The sequence below is a fragment of the Harmonia axyridis genome, chromosome 2 (assembly GCF_914767665.1).
Source record: "Harmonia axyridis chromosome 2, icHarAxyr1.1, whole genome shotgun sequence".
Lineage (NCBI taxonomy): Eukaryota > Metazoa > Arthropoda > Insecta > Coleoptera > Coccinellidae > Harmonia > Harmonia axyridis.
The window spans coordinates 52743208-52767772 of NC_059502.1; the positions used below are offsets into that span (position 1 = coordinate 52743208).

Sequence of the window (24565 nt, forward strand, 5' to 3'; positions counted from 1 at the left end):
GTTTGAGGTCGTTTATACAAGAAATTCGTAATTGCCTCTGAAAAGATAAATGATTGTTTTATTGTTGGTTTTTTTCATTCAGACTCAAGACTATTATCTTGTCTATGTCTGTGACCTTTTTCATTGAGGAGAAATATAAAAATTATGAAATTTGTGACAAGAAGTAAATAATACAACTCATTGTAGCTTTTCATCGAAAAAATTTATCTAGGATCAATCGAGTAATTTGAAAAGGAAAACATTTTATTCGAATGTCTAATATGTATTTAGATATACATATATGTGTTTGAAATGAAAATAACCATATTGTACCTTTCAAACAGCGAATTACAGCCATCTATTAGTAAGTTATTATTAAATGCCATTTCATGAGCCATAATAGCTTGACAAATAAACATTTTAAAAAACTTGTAAGAAGTCATCAAACAATAGTGACTTATCTGATAACATCATGCATAAAAAATTATTAATCCATTTTTTAATTACAAACAGATAGTTGAATAACTTTAAGAAGAAAGTATGAGAATTATTCAACTATCTATCAGTAAATAATTAAATAATGCTTTAATGACCATAACGTGATCAGATAAGCAGAAAAAGTTAGACGCTTTTCTTGAAGTTTTTTTAAAATGTTTATTTGTTTTATAATTTTTTTTTCGTGGTATTTATTTATCACTGACCCCTGAACAATAAGAATTTAGTTGCTGATATCAGGACCTAATTTAGTTTATTCACAAATTCTTATGGATACCTCTGTTATCTATTAGAAAGTTAAATAATGGTTTAATGAACGTGGCATCATCAGATAACCAACAAAAGTTTGACTTAGGTACTCTTAATGAGTGTAGGTACATTTAAAATATTTATTTGTCATATTTATAATGACTTACCTAATGAGGTTGACGGCCATTCTGAAAATTTTAACTATCTAATGTATTATCAGATGAATAATTCTTGGAATGTATCTGTCAACAAATAAGAAACGACAGTTTAACCCTTTTTTGAAATATTTATTTTTACCAAGGTGATAAAATAAATCAGATATAATTGAACGAAAATAAAAATCATATTCTCTTTTCACATTGTTTAGATTGAATTTCGAAATCAGTTTGAGTAGTTTGATACTTCAAAATAAATATCGATATGTAATTAATACACTTTGTTACTTCATATAATGTGAAAATACAAGTAAATGAATGGGGACATTTTTTATTCTATTTATTCCACCTTCAATGCATTTTGTGAAAACCCATATTAATGAACGGCAAAAAAAAATGACGTCCCAAAATGGCGGAAGAATCTAGAATTTCCCCCCCCCCCCAAAAGTGGGTCCTGGATCCGCGCCTGACGTATTTGAGTACTTAAGTGTGTTGGTACGCTTACTAGCTTAGTATCAGTTCAACAGTGGTGAAGTACAGAACAGATAATTTTAAAGCTAAAAAGATGTCTTTGGATCATTTATATGAGTTCAGTTTCGAAAAGTTGTACAACGACTGTACAGAAAGGTAATGCTTTTACATCATTGTTTTCTTTAATTATTTTTGAAACAATATAATCGAATGTTATCTTCAGTTTCTGAATGTTGCATTTTTATAAAGAAATTTTTGTTCAATATATGTGTATGAAATGAACGATAACCATATTGTACCTATCAAACAGCGAATTAATATGTACTTTTTTTTTCCTAGGGGTATAACTTTTGAGGAAGACTGCAGCGTATGTCTGAGTAGGTTGACTGGAGAACTGTACCTAACCGATTGCAGGCATTGTTTTCACAAAGAATGCATCGACAGGTGGTGCTCCAGTTCTTCCAAATGTTGTCCGATGTGTAGGACAACGTTAATTTTCGAAGGTACCTTCACTATCTTCGATACAAATTGGCAGAATGTCAATATACATCGTTTCGACAAGATGGACAGTGATGAAGAATATGAAGAAGATGAAGAAAGTGTTGAAAGTGAAGAGGAAAATGAAGAAGATAATAAAGAAGAAACCAACAGGGAAATTTAATTTAAGAGTGATGTTTCCTTCATTAAATTTCCCCTGGTTTATATATCTATAAACTCTTGTTATTTTTGTTTGAGAACAATTCCTATTTTCAGGATTGTAAAAATGTGAATCCTACCAGGATAATGATTGAATATCTATTACCTATTCACAGACTAACGAGTACAGAGCGTAATAATTACTAAATCAGTATGAAACTGTTCAATCATTTACCTAGAAAAATAAGATCAATTAAAGAAATTAAACTCTTCAAGAGACAATTATTCGAACTGTTAATTAAATGTGAACCATATTCTTTAAATGAATTTATAGTCTTTTGTCATGTACAAATATCATAGATATATTAGTTCATTGATTTATTTTTTTGTAAGGAATTTGTGACTTGTTTTTATCATTTTGTAATGTACATACAATTCTGGAAATAAATACCTATTATTATTATTATTATTATCCTAAATTTCAATCTATAACCTTCAAATTTAAGGGAGATAAGGGGTGTGTACCATGATCCTATTACACCCGGTATGTATATTGATGACCATAAGGTTAGCTTCCTCCAAAACAGTTTCCATTATGCATACAGTACCAGGAATACGAAAAAAAAAGATGAAATATAATGACTGTCATTTAATTTTCGATTTAAAATGAATTTCGAACAAGTAGAAACCAAGCCAATCCACAGTATTATTTAGAATTAGGATAAAATATAACAAAATGAAAAAATTGTTTTCCGAGAAGTAAATCAAAAATTTTCACAGCCTTGAAGTCACAGATAAAGGCCACTCCTACTGTTTTTTTTGAGCTGATTCGCGTGTGAGCTTCTCCTACTATCGGTCTATTTGATTGAAGATGGTTGAATTATGTGCAGTCAGTTTTTGATAATTACCTGAAGCACGCAAGATTTGGTGTTTAAACACGAAATCCAATAATAATCCAAAGACAGTTTGAGGTCGTTTATACAAGAAATTCGTAATTGCCTCTGAAAAGATAAATGATTGTTTTATTGTTGGTTTTTTTCATTCAGACTCAAGACAATTATCTTGTCTATGTCTGTGACCTTTTTCATTGAGGAGAAATATAAAAACTATGAAATTTGTGAAAAGAAGTAAATAATACAACTCATTGTAGCTTTTCATCGGAAAAATTTATCTAGGATCAATCGAGTAATTTGAAAAGGAAAAAATTTTATTCGAATGTCTAATATGTATTTAGATATACATATATGTGTTTGAAATGAAAATAACCATATTGTACCTTTCAAACAGCGAATTACAGCCATCTATTAGTAAGTTATTATTAAATGCCATTTCATGAGCCATAATAGCTTGACAAATAAACATTTTAAAAAACTTGTAAGAAGTCATCAAACAATAGTGACTTATCTGATAACATCATGCATAAAAAATTATTAATCCATTTTTTAATTACAAACAGATAGTTGAATAACTTTAAGAAGAAAGTATGAGAATTATTCAACTATCTATCGGTAAATAATTAAATAATGTTTTAATGACCATAACGTGATCAGATAAGCAGAAAAAGTTAGACGCTTTTCTTGAAGTTTTTTTAAAATGTTTATTTGTTTTATAATTTTTTTTTCGTGGTATTTATTTATCACTGACCCCTGAACAATAAGAATTTAGTTGCTGATATCAGGACCTAATTTAGTTTATTCACAAATTCTTATGGATACCTCTGTTATCTATTAGAAAGTTAAATAATGGTTTAATGAACGTGGCATCATCAGATAACCAACAAAAGTTTGACTTAGGTACTCTTAATGAGTGTAGGTACATTTAAAATATTTATTTGTCATATTTATAATGACTTACCTAATGAGGTTGACGGCCATTCTGAAAATTTTAACTATCTAATGTATTATCAGATGAATAATTCTTGGAATGTATCTGTCAACAAATAAGAAACGACAGTTTAACACTTTTTTGAAATATTTATTTTTACCAAGGTGATAAAATAAATCAGATATAATTGAACGAAAATAAAAATCATATTCTCTTTTCACATTGTTTAGATTGAATTTCGAAATCAGTTTGAGTAGTTTGATACTTCAAAATAAATATCGATATGTAATTAATACACTTTGTTACTTCATATAATGTGAAAATACAAGTAAATGAATGGGGACATTTTTTATTCTATTCATTCCACCTTCAATGCATTTTGTGAAAACCCATATTAATGAACGGCAAAAAAAAATGACGTCCCAAAATGGCGGAAGAATCTAGAATTTTCCCCCCCCCCAAAAGTGGGTCCTGGATCCGCGCCTGACGTATTTGAGTACTTAAGTGTGTTGGTACGCTTACTAGCTTAGTATCAGTTCAACAGTGGTGAAGTACAGAACAGATAATTTTAAAGCTAAAAAGATGTCTTTGGATCATTTATATGAGTTCAGTTTCGAAAAGTTGTACAACGACTGTACAGAAAGGTAATGCTTTTACATCATTGTTTTCTTTAATTATTTTTGAAACAATATAATCGAATGTTATCTTCAGTTTCTGAATGTTGCATTTTTATAAAGAAATTTTTGTTCAATATATGTGTATGAAATGAACGATAACCATATTGTACCTATCAAACAGCGAATTAATATGTACTTTTTTTTTCCTAGGGGTATAACTTTTGAGGAAGACTGCAGCGTATGTCTGAGTAGGTTGACTGGAGAACTGTACCTAACCGATTGCAGGCATTGTTTTCACAAAGAATGCATCGACAGGTGGTGCTCCAGTTCTTCCAAATGTTGTCCGATGTGTAGGACAACGTTAATTTTCGAAGGTACCTTCACTATCTTCGATACAAATTGGCAGAATGTCAATATACATCGTTTCGACAAGATGGACAGTGATGAAGAATATGAAGAAGATGAAGAAAGTGTTGAAAGTGAAGAGGAAAATGAAGAAGATAATAAAGAAGAAACCAACAGGGAAATTTAATTTAAGAGTGATGTTTCCTTCATTAAATTTCCCCTGGTTTATATATCTATAAACTCTTGTTATTTTTGTTTGAGAACAATTCCTGTTTTCAGGATTGTAAAAATGTGAATCCTACCAGGATAATGATTGAATATCTATTACCTATTCACAGACTAACGAGTACAGAGCGTAATAATTACTAAATCAGTATGAAACTGTTCAATCATTTACCTAGAAAAATAAGATCAATTAAAGAAATTAAACTCTTCAAGAGACAATTATTCGAACTTTTAATTAAATGTGAACCATATTCTTTAAATGAATTTATAGTCTTTTGTCATGTACAAATATCATAGATATATTAGTTCATTGATTTATTTTTTTGTAAGGAATTTGTGACTTGTTTTTATCATTTTGTAATGTACATACAATTCTGGAAATAAATACCTATTATTATTATTATTATTATCCTAAATTTCAATCTATAACCTTCAAATTTAAGGGAGATAAGGGGTGTGTACCATGATCCTATTACACCCGGTATGTATATTGATGACCATAAGGTTAGCTTCCTCCAAAACAGTTTCCATTATGCATACAGTACCAGGAATACGAAAAAAAAAGATGAAATATAATGACTGTCATTTAATTTTCGATTTAAAATGAATTTCGAACAAGTAGAAACCAAGCCAATCCACAGTATTATTTAGAATTAGGATAAAATATAACAAAATGAAAAAATTGTTTTCCGAGAAGTAAATCAAAAATTTTCACAGCCTTGAAGTCACAGATAAAGGCCACTCCTACTGTTTTTTTTGAGCTGATTCGCGTGTGAGCTTCTCCTACTATCGGTCTATTTGATTGAAGATGGTTGAAATATGTGCAGTCAGTTTTTGATAATTACCTGAAGCACGCAAGATTTGGTGTTTAAACACGAAATCCAATAATAATCCAAAGACAGTTTGAGGTCGTTTATACAAGAAATTCGTAATTGCCTCTGAAAAGATAAATGATTGTTTTATTGTTGGTTTTTTTCATTCAGACTCAAGACAATTATCTTGTCTATGTCTGTGACCTTTTTCATTGAGGAGAAATATAAAAACTATGAAATTTGTGACAAGAAGTAAATAATACAACTCATTGTAGCTTTTCATCGGAAAAATTTATCTAGGATCAATCGAGTAATTTGAAAAGGAAAAAATTTTATTCGAATGTCTAATATGTATTTAGATATACATATATGTGTTTGAAATGAAAATAACCATATTGTACCTTTCAAACAGCGAATTACAGCCATCTATTAGTAAGTTATTATTAAATGCCATTTCATGAGCCATAATAGCTTGACAAATAAACATTTTAAAAAACTTGTAAGAAGTCATCAAACAATAGTGACTTATCTGATAACATCATGCATAAAAAATTATTAATCCATTTTTTAATTACAAACAGATAGTTGAATAACTTTAAGAAGAAAGTATGAGAATTATGCAACTATCTATCAGTAAATAATTAAATAATGCTTTAATGACCATAACGTGATCAGATAAGCAGAAAAAGTTAGACGCTTTTCTTGAAGTTTTTTTAAAATGTTTATTTGTTTTATAATTTTTTTTTCGTGGTATTTATTTATCACTGACCCCTGAACAATAAGAATTTAGTTGCTGATATCAGGACCTAATTTAGTTTATTCACAAATTCTTATGGATACCTCTGTTATCTATTAGAAAGTTAAATAATGGTGTAAATTCAAATGTGAAATTCTTCAATAACTTTTTTATTTGAAAACTTGACAATTCAGAACTATCAAAAAACTAAACTCCCTTGATTTCCTGTTCACTCGTCTGTCAAATTAAAAAATGAATTTGGCCTTAACATTTCTCCCCCCTGTGAAGAACTTAAATCTTCACTAAGTGGTCGGAAGGATGCACAGCTTCGTAACAGGTCTTTTATAAATGCCTTTCTTCGTTTGAATTTTTGCCACCCTCACAATACCATAATTTCCTTGGTTTTCCCAAAAACGATGGTCCGCTAAACCAATCTCCATCTTGTTTAAGATCGATATTTTTCAATTCTTTGGTAGCCTGATCTGCTACATTTTCTTCAGAAGGATCCCAGTGCCACTGGAAAACATCTGCATTTTCATGGATTTCTCCTATTCGACATGACACGAACATAGGAAACCTTCTCGACTGGGATCTTATTTGTTTAAGTACCACCAATGAATCAGTCCAATAATGTGTTTCGCGAATTTTATGTTCAACTTCTTCCCATATTTTCTTGGATAGTCTGCATGCCAACACTGCTCCTTGTAACTCTAATTTGGGTATGATTTGCTGAGTCAATGGCGCAACTTTATACTCAGCAGTAACAAAGCAGACATGTGTTTCAGTATTATCCTCCTTTTCTTCTGTTCTGAAGTAAGCAACATAGGAATAAGCCTTATCACGCGCATCACAAAACACATTCGCCTTTATGATCAAAGTTGCCAAAAACCCGAAAGGATCAAATATTGACATGATGATCCGCAAGACCTTCCGTTTCGTTGGTGCTATTGATCCTGATGTTTTTTCAATAGGAATTTTGTGAAAGTTCAGCGAATATATGAATTGGTCAGTTTCTGGAGACCAAGACAATCCAAGAACTCTTTTGATTTCTTGTGAATCAATTTTAATGTTTTTTTCTGATTCAGCACGAAGACATTTTGGAATTGATTCTAGAACCCTCTTGGAGTTACTAATCCATTTCACCATTTCAAAACCAACTTGATTATGAACATAAATTACATCTCGTACTCTTTGAATAGCTTCCTCGTATGTGCTACATGAATCCAAATAATCGTCAACATAATGTTGTCTCTTCATTGCTCTGCTTATTCCAGGGAATTTATCTTCGAAACATTCAGCATTCCTGTTCTTGATGAATTGGGCTACGGATGGAGAAGACACGGCACCGAAGATCATAACATTCATTTCATAAACATCCGGAATTCCACCAAGGTTATTTTCATCATGCCAAAGAAATCGTTGAGCACATCGATCTTCCTTTTTTATTAACACTTGGTGAAACATTTCCCTGATGTCCCCACTAAATGCAATTTTTCCCTGCCTAAAGCGCCATAAAACGGAAACCAAGGAAGGAACAAAGTCTGGACCTTGTAGTAAAAAGTCATTGAGGCTATATCCAAATGATCTTGCAGCAGCGTCAAAGACAAGTCTAATTTTACCGGGCTTATGGACGTTCCACACTGCAAAATGTGGTAAAAACCAGTTTCTCGGATTTTCTGTAATCTCCTCTAACTCTAATTTTCTTGCATAACCCTTGTTGATGTAATCCTGGATCTTCTCACGGTACTGCTTTGCGAATTCACAATCTTTCTTCATTTTCCTCTCCATGCAGGAAAGACGGTTGAGTGCGTTTACTTTGCTGTCAGGAAATGCGACATCCATATTTCTCCAAAGGTGTCCAATTTCCCAACGGTTACCAATTCTTTTAGCTGTGCTATTCATGATTTCAAGTGCTTTGCGATCTTCTACTGAGCTGATGATTTTTTCATTCACTCCGAAAGCTTCTAACTTGAAACTATCTTTCACCATACGATGGAGTTCATCATCTTCAATATGTCGGCAACAAAGAGTTGCATGATTCATTTCATTTCCATCAGTTGAATCAGTGAGTGCTCCATGAATAGTCCAACCTAATTTGGATTTGGACATTATAGGTTGATTCATTTTTGGTTGTATGACCTGACGTGGTATAATTAGTCCGCAATTGTCTTGGCCAATGAGAATTTCTGGAGTTGCATTCTCCACGGCCTCTAGAATTTTCCGGTTCAAATGTGGGAAATTCTGAGACAAAAGATCTACATTGATTTTCTGGTTTGGTATACTCAAGTTTTTAACAGTCCTCAAATTTTTCAGATTATAGAAGATTTGTTTATTGCTGTCGGCAGAAATATCAACATCAACCATTTTCGATTCATCCTCGAAATGGGTAATGTTATTTGTCCATTGAAAACGGAGTGGAACGATGGGTCCAGAGAGGTTCAATTTCATAGCTAAATTTTCATCCATCATCGAGCATGTGGAGCCTTCATCGAATAAGGCAAATGTCTTGATTTCATTATAAGGCCCACGAAGTATAACTGGTGCTATTCTCAGCAGAGTTTTTTGATCCACATCGTTCAATTTCGCACAAAATTCACTCGAAGCTGCTGTTTTATCTTGTAAAGTTGGATATGAGCTGTTTGGATCTCTTGCCAGATGAAGAAGACTGCTATGCTTTCCTTTACAACCCATTATACCACATCTCGTTCTGAGGAAACATTTATTAGCCATGTGACCCAATTGGAGACATAGAAAACACAATCTCAAATTCATAACTGATTGTCTTCTTTCTGGTATAGTCTTCTCTATGAATTCACCACATTCCTCTATTTTATGATTCGTTCTCTGGCAAAATACACAAACTTTGGAATTTTCTGCCTTTCTCGGCTCGGACTTTTTTGAAAAACTAACTGTTTCTTTCCTTGACATGTGTTTACTTCTCTGGAATGGATTACTTGTAGAAGCCATAGAATTTACCTCTTCTTCGTACCAATTTGCAAAATCTTCAAGGGATGTTGGTATTCCCTGTAAATCTTTCTGATATTTATATTTTCCCCAGTTGTACTTTTGTATGGTGGGAAGTTTTTCAACAATATTCACTAACATTTCCGGATGGAACAAATATAGTGAAGAATTAACATTTCTCATCGTGACCACCATATTAGTAACTGCGTTTGAGAAAAAAATACAGGATTCCAAACTGTCTTCTTTTACAGGGCTGATTTTCTTCACTTTTTCCATGAGAGATAGAACAATCCATTCAGGTCTACCAAAATTCATCTCGAGCATATTGATTATCCTTGAAACATTGCTTGGAGATATTAGAAGAGCTTTAAGAGTTTCCCTAGCTTTTCCCTTGAGTGCTCTATCAAGACGAATGAGGTTATCCTGGTCTGATAATCCTTCATTCCACCTTCAATGCATGTTGTGAAAACCCATATTAATGAACGGCAAAAAAAATGACGTCCCAAAATGGCGGAAGAATCTAGAATTTTCCCCCCCCCCAAAAGTGGGTCCTGGATCCGCGCCTGACGTATTTGAGTACTTAAGTGTGTTGGTACGCTTACTAGCTTAGTATCAGTTCAACAGTGGTGAAGTACAGAACAGATAATTTTAAAGCTAAAAAGATGTCTTTGGATCATTTATATGAGTTCAGTTTCGAAAAGTTGTACAACGACTGTACAGAAAGGTAATGCTTTTACATCATTGTTTTCTTTAATTATTTTTGAAACAATATAATCGAATGTTATCTTCAGTTTCTGAATGTTGCATTTTTATAAAGAAATTTTTGTTCAATATATGTGTATGAAATGAACGATAACCATATTGTACCTATCAAACAGCGAATTAATATGTACTTTTTTTTTCCTAGGGGTATAACTTTTGAGGAAGACTGCAGCGTATGTCTGAGTAGGTTGACTGGAGAACTGTACCTAACCGATTGCAGGCATTGTTTTCACAAAGAATGCATCGACAGGTGGTGCTCCAGTTCTTCCAAATGTTGTCCGATGTGTAGGACAACGTTAATTTTCGAAGGTACCTTCACTATCTTCGATACAAATTGGCAGAATGTCAATATACATCGTTTCGACAAGATGGACAGTGATGAAGAATATGAAGAAGATGAAGAAAGTGTTGAAAGTGAAGAGGAAAATGAAGAAGATAATAAAGAAGAAACCAACAGGGAAATTTAATTTAAGAGTGATGTTTCCTTCATTAAATTTCCCCTGGTTTATATATCTATAAACTCTTGTTATTTTTGTTTGAGAACAATTCCTATTTTCAGGATTGTAAAAATGTGAATCCTACCAGGATAATGATTGAATATCTATTACCTATTCACAGACTAACGAGTACAGAGCGTAATAATTACTAAATCAGTATGAAACTGTTCAATTATTTACCTAGAAAAATAAGATCAATTAAAGAAATTAAACTCTTCAAGAGACAATTATTCGAACTGTTAATTAAATGTGAACCATATTCTTTAAATGAATTTATAGTCTTTTGTCATGTACAAATATCATAGATATATTAGTTCATTGATTTATTTTTTTGTAAGGAATTTGTGACTTGTTTTTATCATTTTGTAATGTACATACAATTCTGGAAATAAATACCTATTATTATTATTATTATTATCCTAAATTTCAATCTATAACCTTCAAATTTAAGGGAGATAAGGGGTGTGTACCATGATCCTATTACACCCGGTATGTATATTGATGACCATAAGGTTAGCTTCCTCCAAAACAGTTTCCATTATGCATACAGTACCAGGAATACGAAAAAAAAAGATGAAATATAATGACTGCCATTTAATTTTCGATTTAAAATGAATTTCGAACAAGTAGAAACCAAGCCAATCCACAATATTATTTAGAATTAGGATAAAATATAACAAAATGAAAAAATTGTTTTCCGAGAAGTAAATCAAAAATTTTCACAGCCTTGAAGTCACAGATAAAGGCCACTCCTACTGTTTTTTTTGAGCTGATTCGCGTGTGAGCTTCTCCTACTATCGGTCTATTTGATTGAAGATGGTTGAAATATGTGCAGTCAGTTTTTGATAATTACCTGAAGCACGCAAGATTTGGTGTTTAAACACGAAATCCAATAATAATCCAAAGACAGTTTGAGGTCGTTTATACAAGAAATTCGTAATTGCCTCTGAAAAGATAAATGATTGTTTTATTGTTGGTTTTTTTCATTCAGACTCAAGACAATTATCTTGTCTATGTCTGTGACCTTTTTCATTGAGGAGAAATATAAAAACTATGAAATTTGTGACAAGAAGTAAATAATACAACTCATTGTAGCTTTTCATCGGAAAAATTTATCTAGGATCAATCGAGTAATTTGAAAAGGAAAAAATTTTATTCGAATGTCTAATATGTATTTAGATATACATATATGTGTTTGAAATGAAAATAACCATATTGTACCTTTCAAACAGCGAATTACAGCCATCTATTAGTAAGTTATTATTAAATGCCATTTCATGAGCCATAATAGCTTGACAAATAAACATTTTAAAAAACTTGTAAGAAGTCATCAAACAATAGTGACTTATCTGATAACATCATGCATAAAAAATTATTAATCCATTTTTTAATTACAAACAGATAGTTGAATAACTTTAAGAAGAAAGTATGAGAATTATTCAACTATCTATCAGTAAATAATTAAATAATGCTTTAATGACCATAACGTGATCAGATAAGCAGAAAAAGTTAGACGCTTTTCTTGAAGTTTTTTTAAAATGTTTATTTGTTTTATAATTTTTTTTTCGTGGTATTTATTTATCACTGACCCCTGAACAATAAGAATTTAGTTGCTGATATCAGGACCTAATTTAGTTTATTCACAAATTCTTATGGATACCTCTGTTATCTATTAGAAAGTTAAATAATGGTTTAATGAACGTGGCATCATCAGATAACCAACAAAAGTTTGACTTAGGTACTCTTAATGAGTGTAGGTACATTTAAAATATTTATTTGTCATATTTATAATGACTTACCTAATGAGGTTGACGGCCATTCTGAAAATTTTAACTATCTAATGTATTATCAGATGAATAATTCTTGGAATGTATCTGTCAACAAATAAGAAACGACAGTTTAACCCTTTTTTGAAATATTTATTTTTACCAAGGTGATAAAATAAATCAGATATAATTGAACGAAAATAAAAATCATATTCTCTTTTCACATTGTTTAGATTGAATTTCGAAACGTTCAACTGAAGAACGAAATCAGTTTGAGTAGTTTGATACTTCAAAATAAATATCGATATGTAATTAATACACTTTGTTACTTCATATAATGTGAAAATACAAGTAAATGAATGGGGACATTTTTTATTCTATTCATTCCACCTTCAATGCATTTTGTGAAAACCCATATTAATGAACGGCAAAAAAAAATGACGTCCCAAAATGGCGGAAGAATCTAGAATTTTCCCCCCCCCCAAAAGTGGGTCCTGGATCCGCGCCTGACGTATTTGAGTACTTAAGTGTGTTGGTACGCTTACTAGCTTAGTATCAGTTCAACAGTGGTGAAGTACAGAACAGATAATTTTAAAGCTAAAAAGATGTCTTTGGATCATTTATATGAGTTCAGTTTCGAAAAGTTGTACAACGACTGTACAGAAAGGTAATGCTTTTACATCATTGTTTTCTTTAATTATTTTTGAAACAATATAATCGAATGTTATCTTCAGTTTCTGAATGTTGCATTTTTATAAAGAAATTTTTGTTCAATATATGTGTATGAAATGAACGATAACCATATTGTACCTATCAAACTGCGAATTAATATGTACTTTTTTTTTCCTAGGGGTATAACTTTTGAGGAAGACTGCAGCGTATGTCTGAGTAGGTTGACTGGAGAACTGTACCTAACCGATTGCAGGCATTGTTTTCACAAAGAATGCATCGACAGGTGGTGCTCCAGTTCTTCCAAATGTTGTCCGATGTGTAGGACAACGTTAATTTTCGAAGGTACCTTCACTATCTTCGATACAAATTGGCAGAATGTCAATATACATCGTTTCGACAAGATGGACAGTGATGAAGAATATGAAGAAGATGAAGAAAGTGTTGAAAGTGAAGAGGAAAATGAAGAAGATAATAAAGAAGAAACCAACAGGGAAATTTAATTTAAGAGTGATGTTTCCTTCATTAAATTTCCCCTGGTTTATATATCTATAAACTCTTGTTATTTTTGTTTGAGAACAATTCCTATTTTCAGGATTGTAAAAATGTGAATCCTACCAGGATAATGATTGAATATCTATTACCTATTCACAGACTAACGAGTACAGAGCGTTATAATTACAAAATCAGTATGAAACTGTTCAATCATTTACCTAGAAAAATAAGATCAATTAAAGAAATTAAACTCTTCAAGAGACAATTATTCGAACTGTTAATTAAATGTGAACCATATTCTTTAAATGAATTTATAGTCTTTTGTCATGTACAAATATCATAGACATATTAGTTCATTGATTTATTTTTTTGTGAGGAATTTGTGACTTGTTTTTATCATTTTGTAATGTACATACAATTCTGGAAATAAATACCTATTATTATTATTATTATTATCCTAAATTTCAATCTATAACCTTCAAATTTAAGGGAGATAAGGGGTGTGTACCATGATCCTATTACACCCGGTATGTATATTGATGACCATAAGGTTAGCTTCCTCCAAAACAATTTCCATTATGCATACAGTACCAGGAATACGAAAAAAAAAGATGAAATATAATGACTGTCATTTAATTTTCGATTTAAAATGAATTTCGAACAAGTAGAAACCAAGCCAATCCACAGTATTATTTAGAATTAGGATAAAATATAACAAAATGAAAAAATTGTTTTCCGAGAAGTAAATCAAAAATTTTCACAGCCTTGAAGTCACAGATAAAGGCCACTCCTACTGTTTTTTTTGAGCTGATTCGCGTGTGAGCTTCTCCTACTATCGGTCTATTTGATTGAAGATGGTTGAAATATGTGCAGTCAGTTTTTGATAATTACCTGAAGCACGCAAGATTTGGTGTTTAAACACGAAATCCAATAATAATCCAAAGACAGTTTGAGGTCGTTTATACAAGAAATTCGTAATTGCCTCTGAAAAGATAAATGATTGTTTTATTGTTGGTTTTTTTCATTCAGACTCAAGACAATTATCTTGTCTATGTCTGTGACCTTTTTCATTGAGGAGAAATATAAAAACTATGAAATTTGTGACAAGAAGTAAATAATACAACTCATTGTAGCTTTTCATCGGAAAAATTTATCTAGGATCAATCGAGTAATTTGAAAAGGAAAAAATTTTATTCGAATGTCTGATATGTATTTAGATATACATATATGTGTTTGAAATGAAAATAACCATATTTTACCTTTCAAACAGCGAATTACAGCCATCTATTAGTAAGTTATTATTAAATGCCATTTCATGAGCCATAATAGCTTGACAAATAAACATTTTAAAAAACTTGTAAGAAGTCATCAAACAATAGTCACTTATCTGATAACATCATGCATAAAAAATTATTAATCCATTTTTTAATTACAAACAGATAGTTGAATAACTTTAAGAAGAAAGTATGAGAATTATTCAACTATTTATCAGTAAATAATTAAATAATGCTTTAATGACCATAACGTGATCAGATAAGCAGAAAAAGTTAGACGCTTTTCTTGAAGTTTTTTTAAAATGTTTATTTGTTTTATAATTTTTTTTTCGTGGTATTTATTTATCACTGACCCCTGAACAATAAGAATTTAGTTGCTGATATCAGGACCTAATTTAGTTTATTCACAAATTCTTATGGATACCTCTGTTATCTATTAGAAAGTTAAATAATGGTTTAATGAACGTGGCATCATCAGATAACCAACAAAAGTTTGACTTAGGTACTCTTAATGAGTGTAGGTACATTTAAAATATTTATTTGTCATATTTATAATGACTTACCTAAAGAGGTTGACGGCCATTCTGAAAATTTTAACTATCTAATGTATTATCAGATGAATAATTCTTAGAATGTATCTGTCAACAAATAAGAAACGACAGTTTAACCCTTTTTTGAAATATTTATTTTTACCAAGGTGATAAAATAAATCAGATATAATTGAACGAAAATAAAAATCATATTCTCTTTTCACATTGTTTAGATTGAATTTCGAAACGTTCAACTAAAGAACGAAATCAGTTTGAGTAGTTTGATACTTCAAAATAAATATCGATATGTAATTAATACACTTTGTTACTTCATATAATGTGAAAATACAAGTAAATGAATGGGGACATTTTTTATTCTATTCATTCCACCTTCAATGCATTTTGTGAAAACCCATATTAATGAACGGCAAAAAAAAATGACGTCCCAAAATGGCGGAAGAATCTAGAATTTCCCCCCCCCCCCCAAAAGTGGGTCCTGGATCCGCGCCTGACGTATTTGAGTACTTAAGTGTGTTGGTACGCTTACTAGCTTAGTATCAGTTCAACAGTGGTGAAGTACAGAACAGATAATTTTAAAGCTAAAAAGATGTCTTTGGATCATTTATATGAGTTCAGTTTCGAAAAGTTGTACAACGACTGTACAGAAAGGTAATGCTTTTACATCATTGTTTTCTTTAATTATTTTTGAAACAATATAATCGAATGTTATCTTCAGTTTCTGAATGTTGCATTTTTATAAAGAAATTTTTGTTCAATATATGTGTATGAAATGAACGATAACCATATTGTACCTATCAAACAGCGAATTAATATGTACTTTTTTTTTCCTAGGGGTATAACTTTTGAGGAAGACTGCAGCGTATGTCTGAGTAGGTTGACTGGAGAACTGTACCTAACCGATTGCAGGCATTGTTTTCATAAAGAATGCATCGACAGGTGGTGCTCCAGTTCTTCCAAATGTTGTCCGATGTGTAGGACAACGTTAATTTTCGAAGGTACCTTCACTATCTTCGATACAAATTGGCAGAATGTCAATATACATCGTTTCGACAAGATGGACAGTGATGAAGAATATGAAGAAGATGAAGAAAGTGTTGAAAGTGAAGAGGAAAATGAAGAAGATAATAAAGAAGAAACCAACAGGGAAATTTAATTTAAGAGTGATGTTTCCTTCATTAAATTTCCCCTGGTTTATATATCTATAAACTCTTGTTATTTTTGTTTGAGAACAATTCCTATTTTCAGGATTGTAAAAATGTGAATCCTACCAGGATAATGATTGAATATCTATTACCTATTCACAGACTAACGAGTACAGAGCGTAATAATTACTAAATCAGTATGAAACTGTTCAATCATTTACCTAGAAAAATAAGATCAATTAAAGAAATTAAACTCTTCAAGAGACAATTATTCGAACTGTTAATTAAATGTGAACCATATTCTTTAAATGAATTTATAGTCTTTTGTCATGTACAAATATCATAGATATATTAGTTCATTGATTTATTTTTTTGTAAGGAATTTGTGACTTGTTTTTATCATTTTGTAATGTACATACAATTCTGGAAATAAATACCTATTATTATTATTATCCTAAATTTCAATCTATAACCTTCAAATTTAAGGGAGATAAGGGGTGTGTACCATGATCCTATTACACCCGGTATGTATATTGATGACCATAAGGTTAGCTTCCTCCACAACAGTTTCCATTATGCATACAGTACCAGGAATACGAAAAAAAAAGATGAAATATAATGACTGTCATTTAATTTTCGATTTAAAATGAATTTCGAACAAGTAGAAACCAAGCCAATCCACAGTATTATTTAGAATTAGGATAAAATATAACAAAATGAAAAAATTGTTTTCCGAGAAGTAAATCAAAAATTTTCACAGCCTTGAAGTCACAGATAAAGGCCACTCCTACTGTTTTTTTTGAGCAGATTCGCGTGTGAGCTTCTCCTACTATCGGTCTATTTGATTGAAGATGGTTGAAATATGTGCAGTCAGTTTTTGATAATTACCTGAAGCACGCAAGATTTGGTGTTTAAACACGAAATCCAATAATAATCCAAAGACAGTTTGAGGTCGTTTATACAAGAAATTCGTAATTGCCTCTGAAAAGATAAATGATTGTTTTATTGTTGGTTTTTTTCATTCAGACTCAAGACAATTATCTTGTCTATGTCTGTGACCTTTTTCATTGAGGAGAAATATAAAAACTATGAAATTTGTGACAAGAAGTAAATAATACAACTCATTGTAGCTTTTCATCGGAAAAATTTATCTAGGATCAATCGAGTAATTTGAAAAGGAAAAAATTTTATTCGAATGTCTAATATGTATTTAGATATACATATATGTGTTTGAAATGAAAATAACCATATTGTACCTTTCAAACAGCGAATTACAGCCATCTATTAGTAAGTTATTATTAAATGCCATTTCATGAGCCATAATAGCTTGACAAATAAACATTTTAAAAAACTTGTAAGAAGTCATCCAACAATAGTGACTTATCTGATAACATCATGCATAAAAAATTATTAATCCATTTTTTAATTACAAACAGATAGTTGAATAACTTTAAGAAGAAAGTATGAGAATTATTCAACTATCTATCAGTAAATAATTAAATAATGCTTTAATGACCATAACGTGATCAGATAAGCAGAAAAAGTTAGACGCTTTTCTTGAAGTTTTTTTAAAATGTTTATTTGTTTTATAATTTTTTTTTCGTGGTATTTATTTATCACTGACCCCTGAACAATAAGAATTTAGTTGCTGATATCAGGACCTAATTTAGTTTATTCACAAATTCTTATGGATACCTATGTTATCTATTAGAAAGTTAACCCTTAGTCACTACGGACGGGTCATTTTGACCCACACGACGACGAGCCGAAATTCTTAGTTTCGCGTGTGAGTAGTGGGGTAATTCTTCTAGTATTCCCTAGCCCTACATAATCTCTGTTCTGACGTGTTATTCGAGCTGTGTGCGTTCCCTGTTTGCTGATATTGCTGTATTTGGGTCAAATTGACCCGTGCGTAGTTTGAACGGTAGTGTTATATGGAATATGAGGTACGTTTTATATTCAATTGGATGAATGAATCATTCCAAATTTATATCAATATCAATTCATTGATTTTGTTTTTTTTTCTACAGTATGAATAGGCCACTCAATGAAGCTGAAATCCTACAAATTGTTGAAGATGAACAGTTCTGGGAGGATTGTAATTCCACAGAAAATTCAGAAGAAGATGAAAATATTTTCGAAGTGCAAGACAGAGTAGCTGCTACTGAAGCTATGCTAGATGAAGGAGATAGGAGTGAACCTGGGGAGAGTGATCATGAAGAAATAAGCGAACATGACAGTGATAGCGAACTTGAATGGCATGATAATGAACAAGAATCTGAAGGTGCAGAGAGAAAGACTAAAGAAGTTGACGAATATAATCGTCAAGCTTTTTATGGCAAAGACAAAGCGAAATGGTCGAAAAATGCACCAACAAGAGGTAAAACCCAAAAGAAAAATATTTATACAATAATGCCTGGCTTGAAGGGAGACGCAAAAAAAAATCCACTCTCAACAGTTTTGCAAGCCTGGAAACTAATTTTTTCGGACGCAATGCTCAAGAAAATCACAAAACATACAAACTCCAAAATACAGAATATGCAACTGAAATATAAAATGTTCAAAAGAAGGAGAAATTGCCGATCGCAGTTCTCTGCTTCCTTCATTCATAATACAGACCAAGAAGATAGAGGCTTTCATTGGTCTGCTCTATTTAACAGGCATTCTTAAATCAGGACATGAGGATCTCAGATCTCTATGGGCCAATGATGGAACGGGCAGAGACATATTCAGGTGCACTATGTCACTTGCAAGGTTTTCTTTCTTGCTCTCCTGTATTCGATTCGATGATGATAGTACAAGGAAGGAAAGACTGAAGGAAAACAAGTTGGCCGCAATATCTGAGTTATTTAATCAATTCGTCCATAATTCAAAGAGTTGTTATTCTCCTTTTCTACATTTGACGATAGATGAAATGCTAGTTCCATTCAGAGGTTGCTGTGGATTCCGAATGTTCATGCCAAGTAAGCCTGCTAAATATGGGATCAAGATACAGGTTTTAGCAGATGCAAAAACACATTACATGGTGAACACGGAAATATATTGTGGAAAACAGACACCAAGTAAGGCTTGTTTGGAAAAAGGAGAGAAACTATCCCTTCCAACACAAGTGGTTATGAGGTTGATTGAACCTGTGAAAGGGTCCAATAGAAATATAACTACCGATAATTGGTACACCTCATTAGAACTTGCAAATGCCCTGAAAAAAGAGAAGTTGACGTTAGTAGGTACTTTGAGGAAAAATAAAGCTTTCATTCCACCAGAATTTCTACCGTCCAGAGGAAAGGAAATTGGAAGCTCCCTATTTGGGTTCACTTCTGATTTGACGATTGTTGCTCATGTTCCGAAGAAAAACAAATCTGTGATTTTATTATCCTCTATGCACTCAGATGATAAAGTTGATGAAAAAAGCAAGAAGCCAGATATTATATTATTTTACAACAGTACGAAGGCTGGCGTAGACGCATTAGATCAAAAATGCGCAAACTACAGTACATCAAGAAGAACTCGCAGATGGCCAATGGCAATATTTCACATGATTTTGAATGTTTCTGGAGTGAATGCCAGAGTTCTTTATCAGCTTTCACCCACCGGAAAGGAACTAACGAGAATAGACTTCCTGAAAACATTAGCCAAGGAGTTGTGTAGATCACATGTAGTAACCAGGATATCTAACCCTAAGATATCACTCAAACTTCGAAATTTAGCAGCGAACATATTTGATTTTGAGATTTCCCATCCACTAGAGCCTCAGCCTCGGGTAGGAACTTCGAAAAGAAAGAGATGTGCCATTTGTCCATCGAAAAAAAAACACCTTCTGTTCGATGTGTAAAAAACAGATTTGCAAAGAATGTGCCATAAATGTTTGCCCCTTATGCAAAAATACCGAATAAAATACTTGAGTTAAAAATTAATGTTTGAAAATTATTATTCCCGAATAAAATGTAAAAATATCGTTTGTTTTCTTTTGTTAATATCTATCTAGAAATCGGGTCAAATTGACCCACCGTAGTACTTATGTTACAAAATTTTTGTGTAGTAATTAAGGGTTGAATAATGGTTTAATGAACGTGGCGTCATCAGATAACCAACAAAAGTTTGACTTAGGTACTCTTAATGTGTGTAGGTATATTATTATTATTATAAGTTTTATTGAGCAAAATTAAAACATTTTTCAGAGTACAGTTTCTTATACCAAACATATTTGAGTACAATTCAACCTAAATATGGATACAAAGGTAAATCAATAAACTATTTTTTACCTCGAAGGTGCGTAGGCACCTTGTTTGAGGCATCTACATTGAAATTATTTGTTCTACTCTTCATGTACACAATATATATACACTCAAATATCTAATAGACTATATACACAACATTTTATTAACACCACATTACAAGGCATCAGGAGCCCAATATGCAATTAATCCGCTGTTGTGACCAAGGTTCCCCCCAACATTTCAGGTATGGACATACGAGTTCTTAATATCCAACAAATTCGTAACTTCTTGAGAACTTAAGTTTCCTATCCACGTTTTCAATTTTAATTTAAAAATTTTTAAGCTATTACTTGCTTTAATACACGCTGGTATGTAATTGTACACTCGAGGGGATAAAAATGTGTGCGATCGTTGTCCTATGGTTTTCATTGTTCTAGGTATTAAAATCATTCGTCCTCTGTGTCGCGTTCCATGCAAATGCTCGTTAAATTCCGCAGACGAAATGTTTTTAAATTGATGCACAGCAAGCACGAGCATATACAGCTGTCGAAGATTCATAACAGCAGATTCTTGGAACAGTTTTTCACTCGGATAGCGATATGGTTTATTGTATATTATCTTTAACAACCATTTCTGTGTTACCTCGAGCTTAAGTAAATAATGTTTCACTACCCCTCCCCATCCAAGTAGGCCATATACCAAAAGGGGTTGAACCAAAACCAAGTACAATGTTCTCAACAACTGAGGGTTACAGAATTCTTTAAAAAACCTGAATCTAGGTATCATTTTCCGAATTTTCTTCACAACGTTATCGACTTGAAAATTCCATCTCAAATATGGGTCCAATATTACACCTAGATATTTTATATGATCTGCTGAATGAATTGTGAAGTCATCCTCAACATTTAACGTTCTATACTCAGGCAACACAGTTGAGCTATTGGAAAACAGCATAAATTTTGTTTTCTGCTTGTTTATTGTTAAAACCTTATAATTAAGAAACTGAATTATGTCCTTGAAGTCCATTTCTACCATACTCTTTAGTTGTTCCCAGCTATCTCCCTCATAAAATACTGCAGTATCGTCCGCAAATGCAAATAGTTTCCCCCTGGTGCGCAATGAAAACATCGAGTTAATGTAAATATTAAAAAGAACAGGGCCCAATATTGTTCCCTGAGGCACTCCATAATGTATGTCTGATAGTGAGCTTATCGATTCTCCAACTTGGACGCATTGCTTTCTACCTATCAGATAGCTTCTAAACCAGTTGAGTGGACTACCCTCGACACCCATGCACTCAGAGTGTCAAGCAATCCGTCATGACTGACCGTGTCGAAGGCTTTGGCTAAATCCACGAACACACCCAGACATGGTCTCGACATATCCAGACATCTATATATTTCACCTGTTAGTGCCGCTATAGCATCCTGTGTGGATTTCCCGACCCTAAAACCGAACTGCCTCTCACTCAAAATTTTGCACCCTTCCAGAAACTTCGTGACTCTATTATGTATTATTCTTTCAAATATTTTTGAGATATTTGATACTAGTGATATTGGGCGATAATTATTTACGGACGATTTATCTCCTGCTTTGTGTATTGGTTTTATAAGTGTTGTTTTTAAAGAAACCGGAAACATACCCGTCTGCATAGAGAAATTCACTAGAAACCTAAGGGGAGCGACTATACTTTTGGCAATTCTCTTAAGTAGTGTCACTTGGATACCATAAATACCTGGAGATTTATTCGCTTTTAGTGACTCTATTACTTTCAATATCTCTTGCTCATCACAAGGATCAAAATTTAACTTGAGTTGGTTAGGTGATTCTGAATTATTAAATTTTGTTTTTTTCTTTTTTATTTTATTTGCCAGTTGTGTGCCTATGCTAGAAAAATACGCGTTAAAAGTTTCCGCTATTTTAGTTCTTTCCGTTAATGTAATATTATCTTGCATAATTGAGGAAATCTGTTGCTGATTGAGTTTTTTATCTGTTATGACCCTCCACAACTATTGGGGGTCATTTTTATGTTTTTGTATTTCGTTTTCATAATAATTTATTTTAGCGATTTTAATTAATTTTTCTAAATGTTTTTTATATCTCTTATAATTCTCATTGAGATTCTCGTCCATACATTTTTCCGATTTGATTTTTTTATACATACTATTTTTCTCGTTAATTGATTTTATTATGCCTTCAGTTATCCATTCTTTTCGTTTAATATTTTTTTTGATTATTCGTCTTGAGTTTTTGTCTGTCAAGTATGTAAACGTTTCGATAAATCTTCCCGTAGCCTCGCTCACGTTCGGTGCTGAATAAATATTTAAAATATTTATTTGTCATATTTATAATGACTTACCTAATGAGGTTGATGGCCATTCTAAAAATTTTAACTATCTAATGTATTATCAGATAAATAATTCTTGGAATGTATCTGTCAACTGTAACGTTACAATTGCCCATGAGACTCTGAGGACTAATTTCTAGGGGTGGTTTGGCTTATTTGGCAACAAAACTCCTACCCAGGTTTTTACAAATTTAATAAAATTAAAATATACAATGATCGATCCTTTTCACTCCAAACAAATAATAAAATAGAAACTTAACTTAAAACGATTTTAAATGAGCCACTCTGCTACTAGAATGGAACCACTTCTGTAAACTATCTTCAGCCTTCTGAACACCAATTCCTATCAGGAAGCTATAGTACTCCAATCCCCATTCAACGAAGTTGTTGTGATAATGCCAGGTATTTCGCAGGTATTCTCTCAGATTCAGGAACTAAAGTGGTCTAACATACGTACTATTCGAAATTCTGTATCTCAAGGAAGTAGTTCTTGATATCTATCAATCCCAAGAAAGGTTTTCTTTGTTCTAATCCCACGGGAGGTTTCTTCGTTCTAATCTCACGGGAGGTTTCTTCGTTCCAATCCCACGGGAGGTTTTCTTCGTTCTAATCCCACGGGAGGTGCTTTGAGAAAATGAACAAAAATGATATCAGAATATGTTAACTGAATTTACAACTCCTTCTCGGATTTCTAACCAAGAAATTACAAAGAAATCATTACATTTATTATCAAATAAACCTGAGAAGGAGTTTTGCTGACATTATTTGACACAAAAAGAATTCTACCAAACCTGAAATACGTTTCGACAAGATGGATGACTCTAAAAAAAAACTACTGTTTCAAATTAAATTGATTCATTCTGGTGAGATTATTACTTGTTGAATACTAATATTCATGTTAACACTTACCGAGAATCCCGACACAATTCTCGCCGATAAATAAGATTCCGAGTCTCAAATTAAATTAATAATGACTGAAATCTAAATCTGAGGTACTTATTCTTGCTGGAGTCTCAATCATCATTGAAAATCTTTCAGAAAATTCTCTCCAGAAACGCGCATCTGCGTTCCGACCGAAAGTACACGATATGAAACGATTAATTGACAAATTACCGCGTCTTCAAAAATTCCAGTAGCGTAACATGGAATGAAGCGTGCAAAATCGTTGCACAACAAATAAGAAACGACAGTTTAACCCTTTTTTAAAATATTTATTTTTACCAGAGTGATAAAATAAATCAGATATAATTGAACGAAAATAAAAATCATATTCTCTTTTCACATTGTTTAGGTTGAATTTCGAAACGTTCAACTAAAGAACGAAATCAGTTTGAGTA

At 32.1% G+C, this 24565-nt stretch overlaps 2 protein-coding genes across 2 annotated transcripts; one reads left to right on the forward strand and one right to left on the reverse strand.

Annotated features, from left to right (window-relative positions):
* Window positions 1–6886: 6886 nt before the first annotated feature.
* On the reverse strand, window positions 6887–9832 carry LOC123673417. The gene has a single exon (XM_045607901.1). The coding sequence runs from the start codon at window positions 9830–9832 to the stop codon at window positions 6887–6889; it is 2946 nt and encodes a 981-aa protein (XP_045463857.1).
* An 8773-nt stretch (window positions 9833–18605) lies between these two features.
* Window positions 18606–20496, forward strand: LOC123673418 (piggyBac transposable element-derived protein 3-like). Its single transcript, XM_045607902.1, has 3 exons — window positions 18606–18610; window positions 18695–19044; window positions 19232–20496. The coding sequence occupies exons 1-3, from the start codon at window positions 18606–18608 to the stop codon at window positions 20494–20496; spliced, it is 1620 nt and encodes a 539-aa protein (XP_045463858.1).
* The last annotated feature ends 4069 nt before the right edge of the window (window positions 20497–24565 follow it).

Coding starts and splice junctions, on each gene's coding strand:
- LOC123673417 (XM_045607901.1), bottom strand. CDS start 9,832: ATGCTCGAGATGAATTTTGGTAGACCTGAATGGATTGTTCTATCTCTC.
- LOC123673418 (XM_045607902.1), top strand. Junction 19,045..19,231: donor GAAAAATGCACCAACAAGAG/GTAAAACCCAAA, acceptor AATGTTCAAAAG/AAGGAGAAATTGCCGATCGC.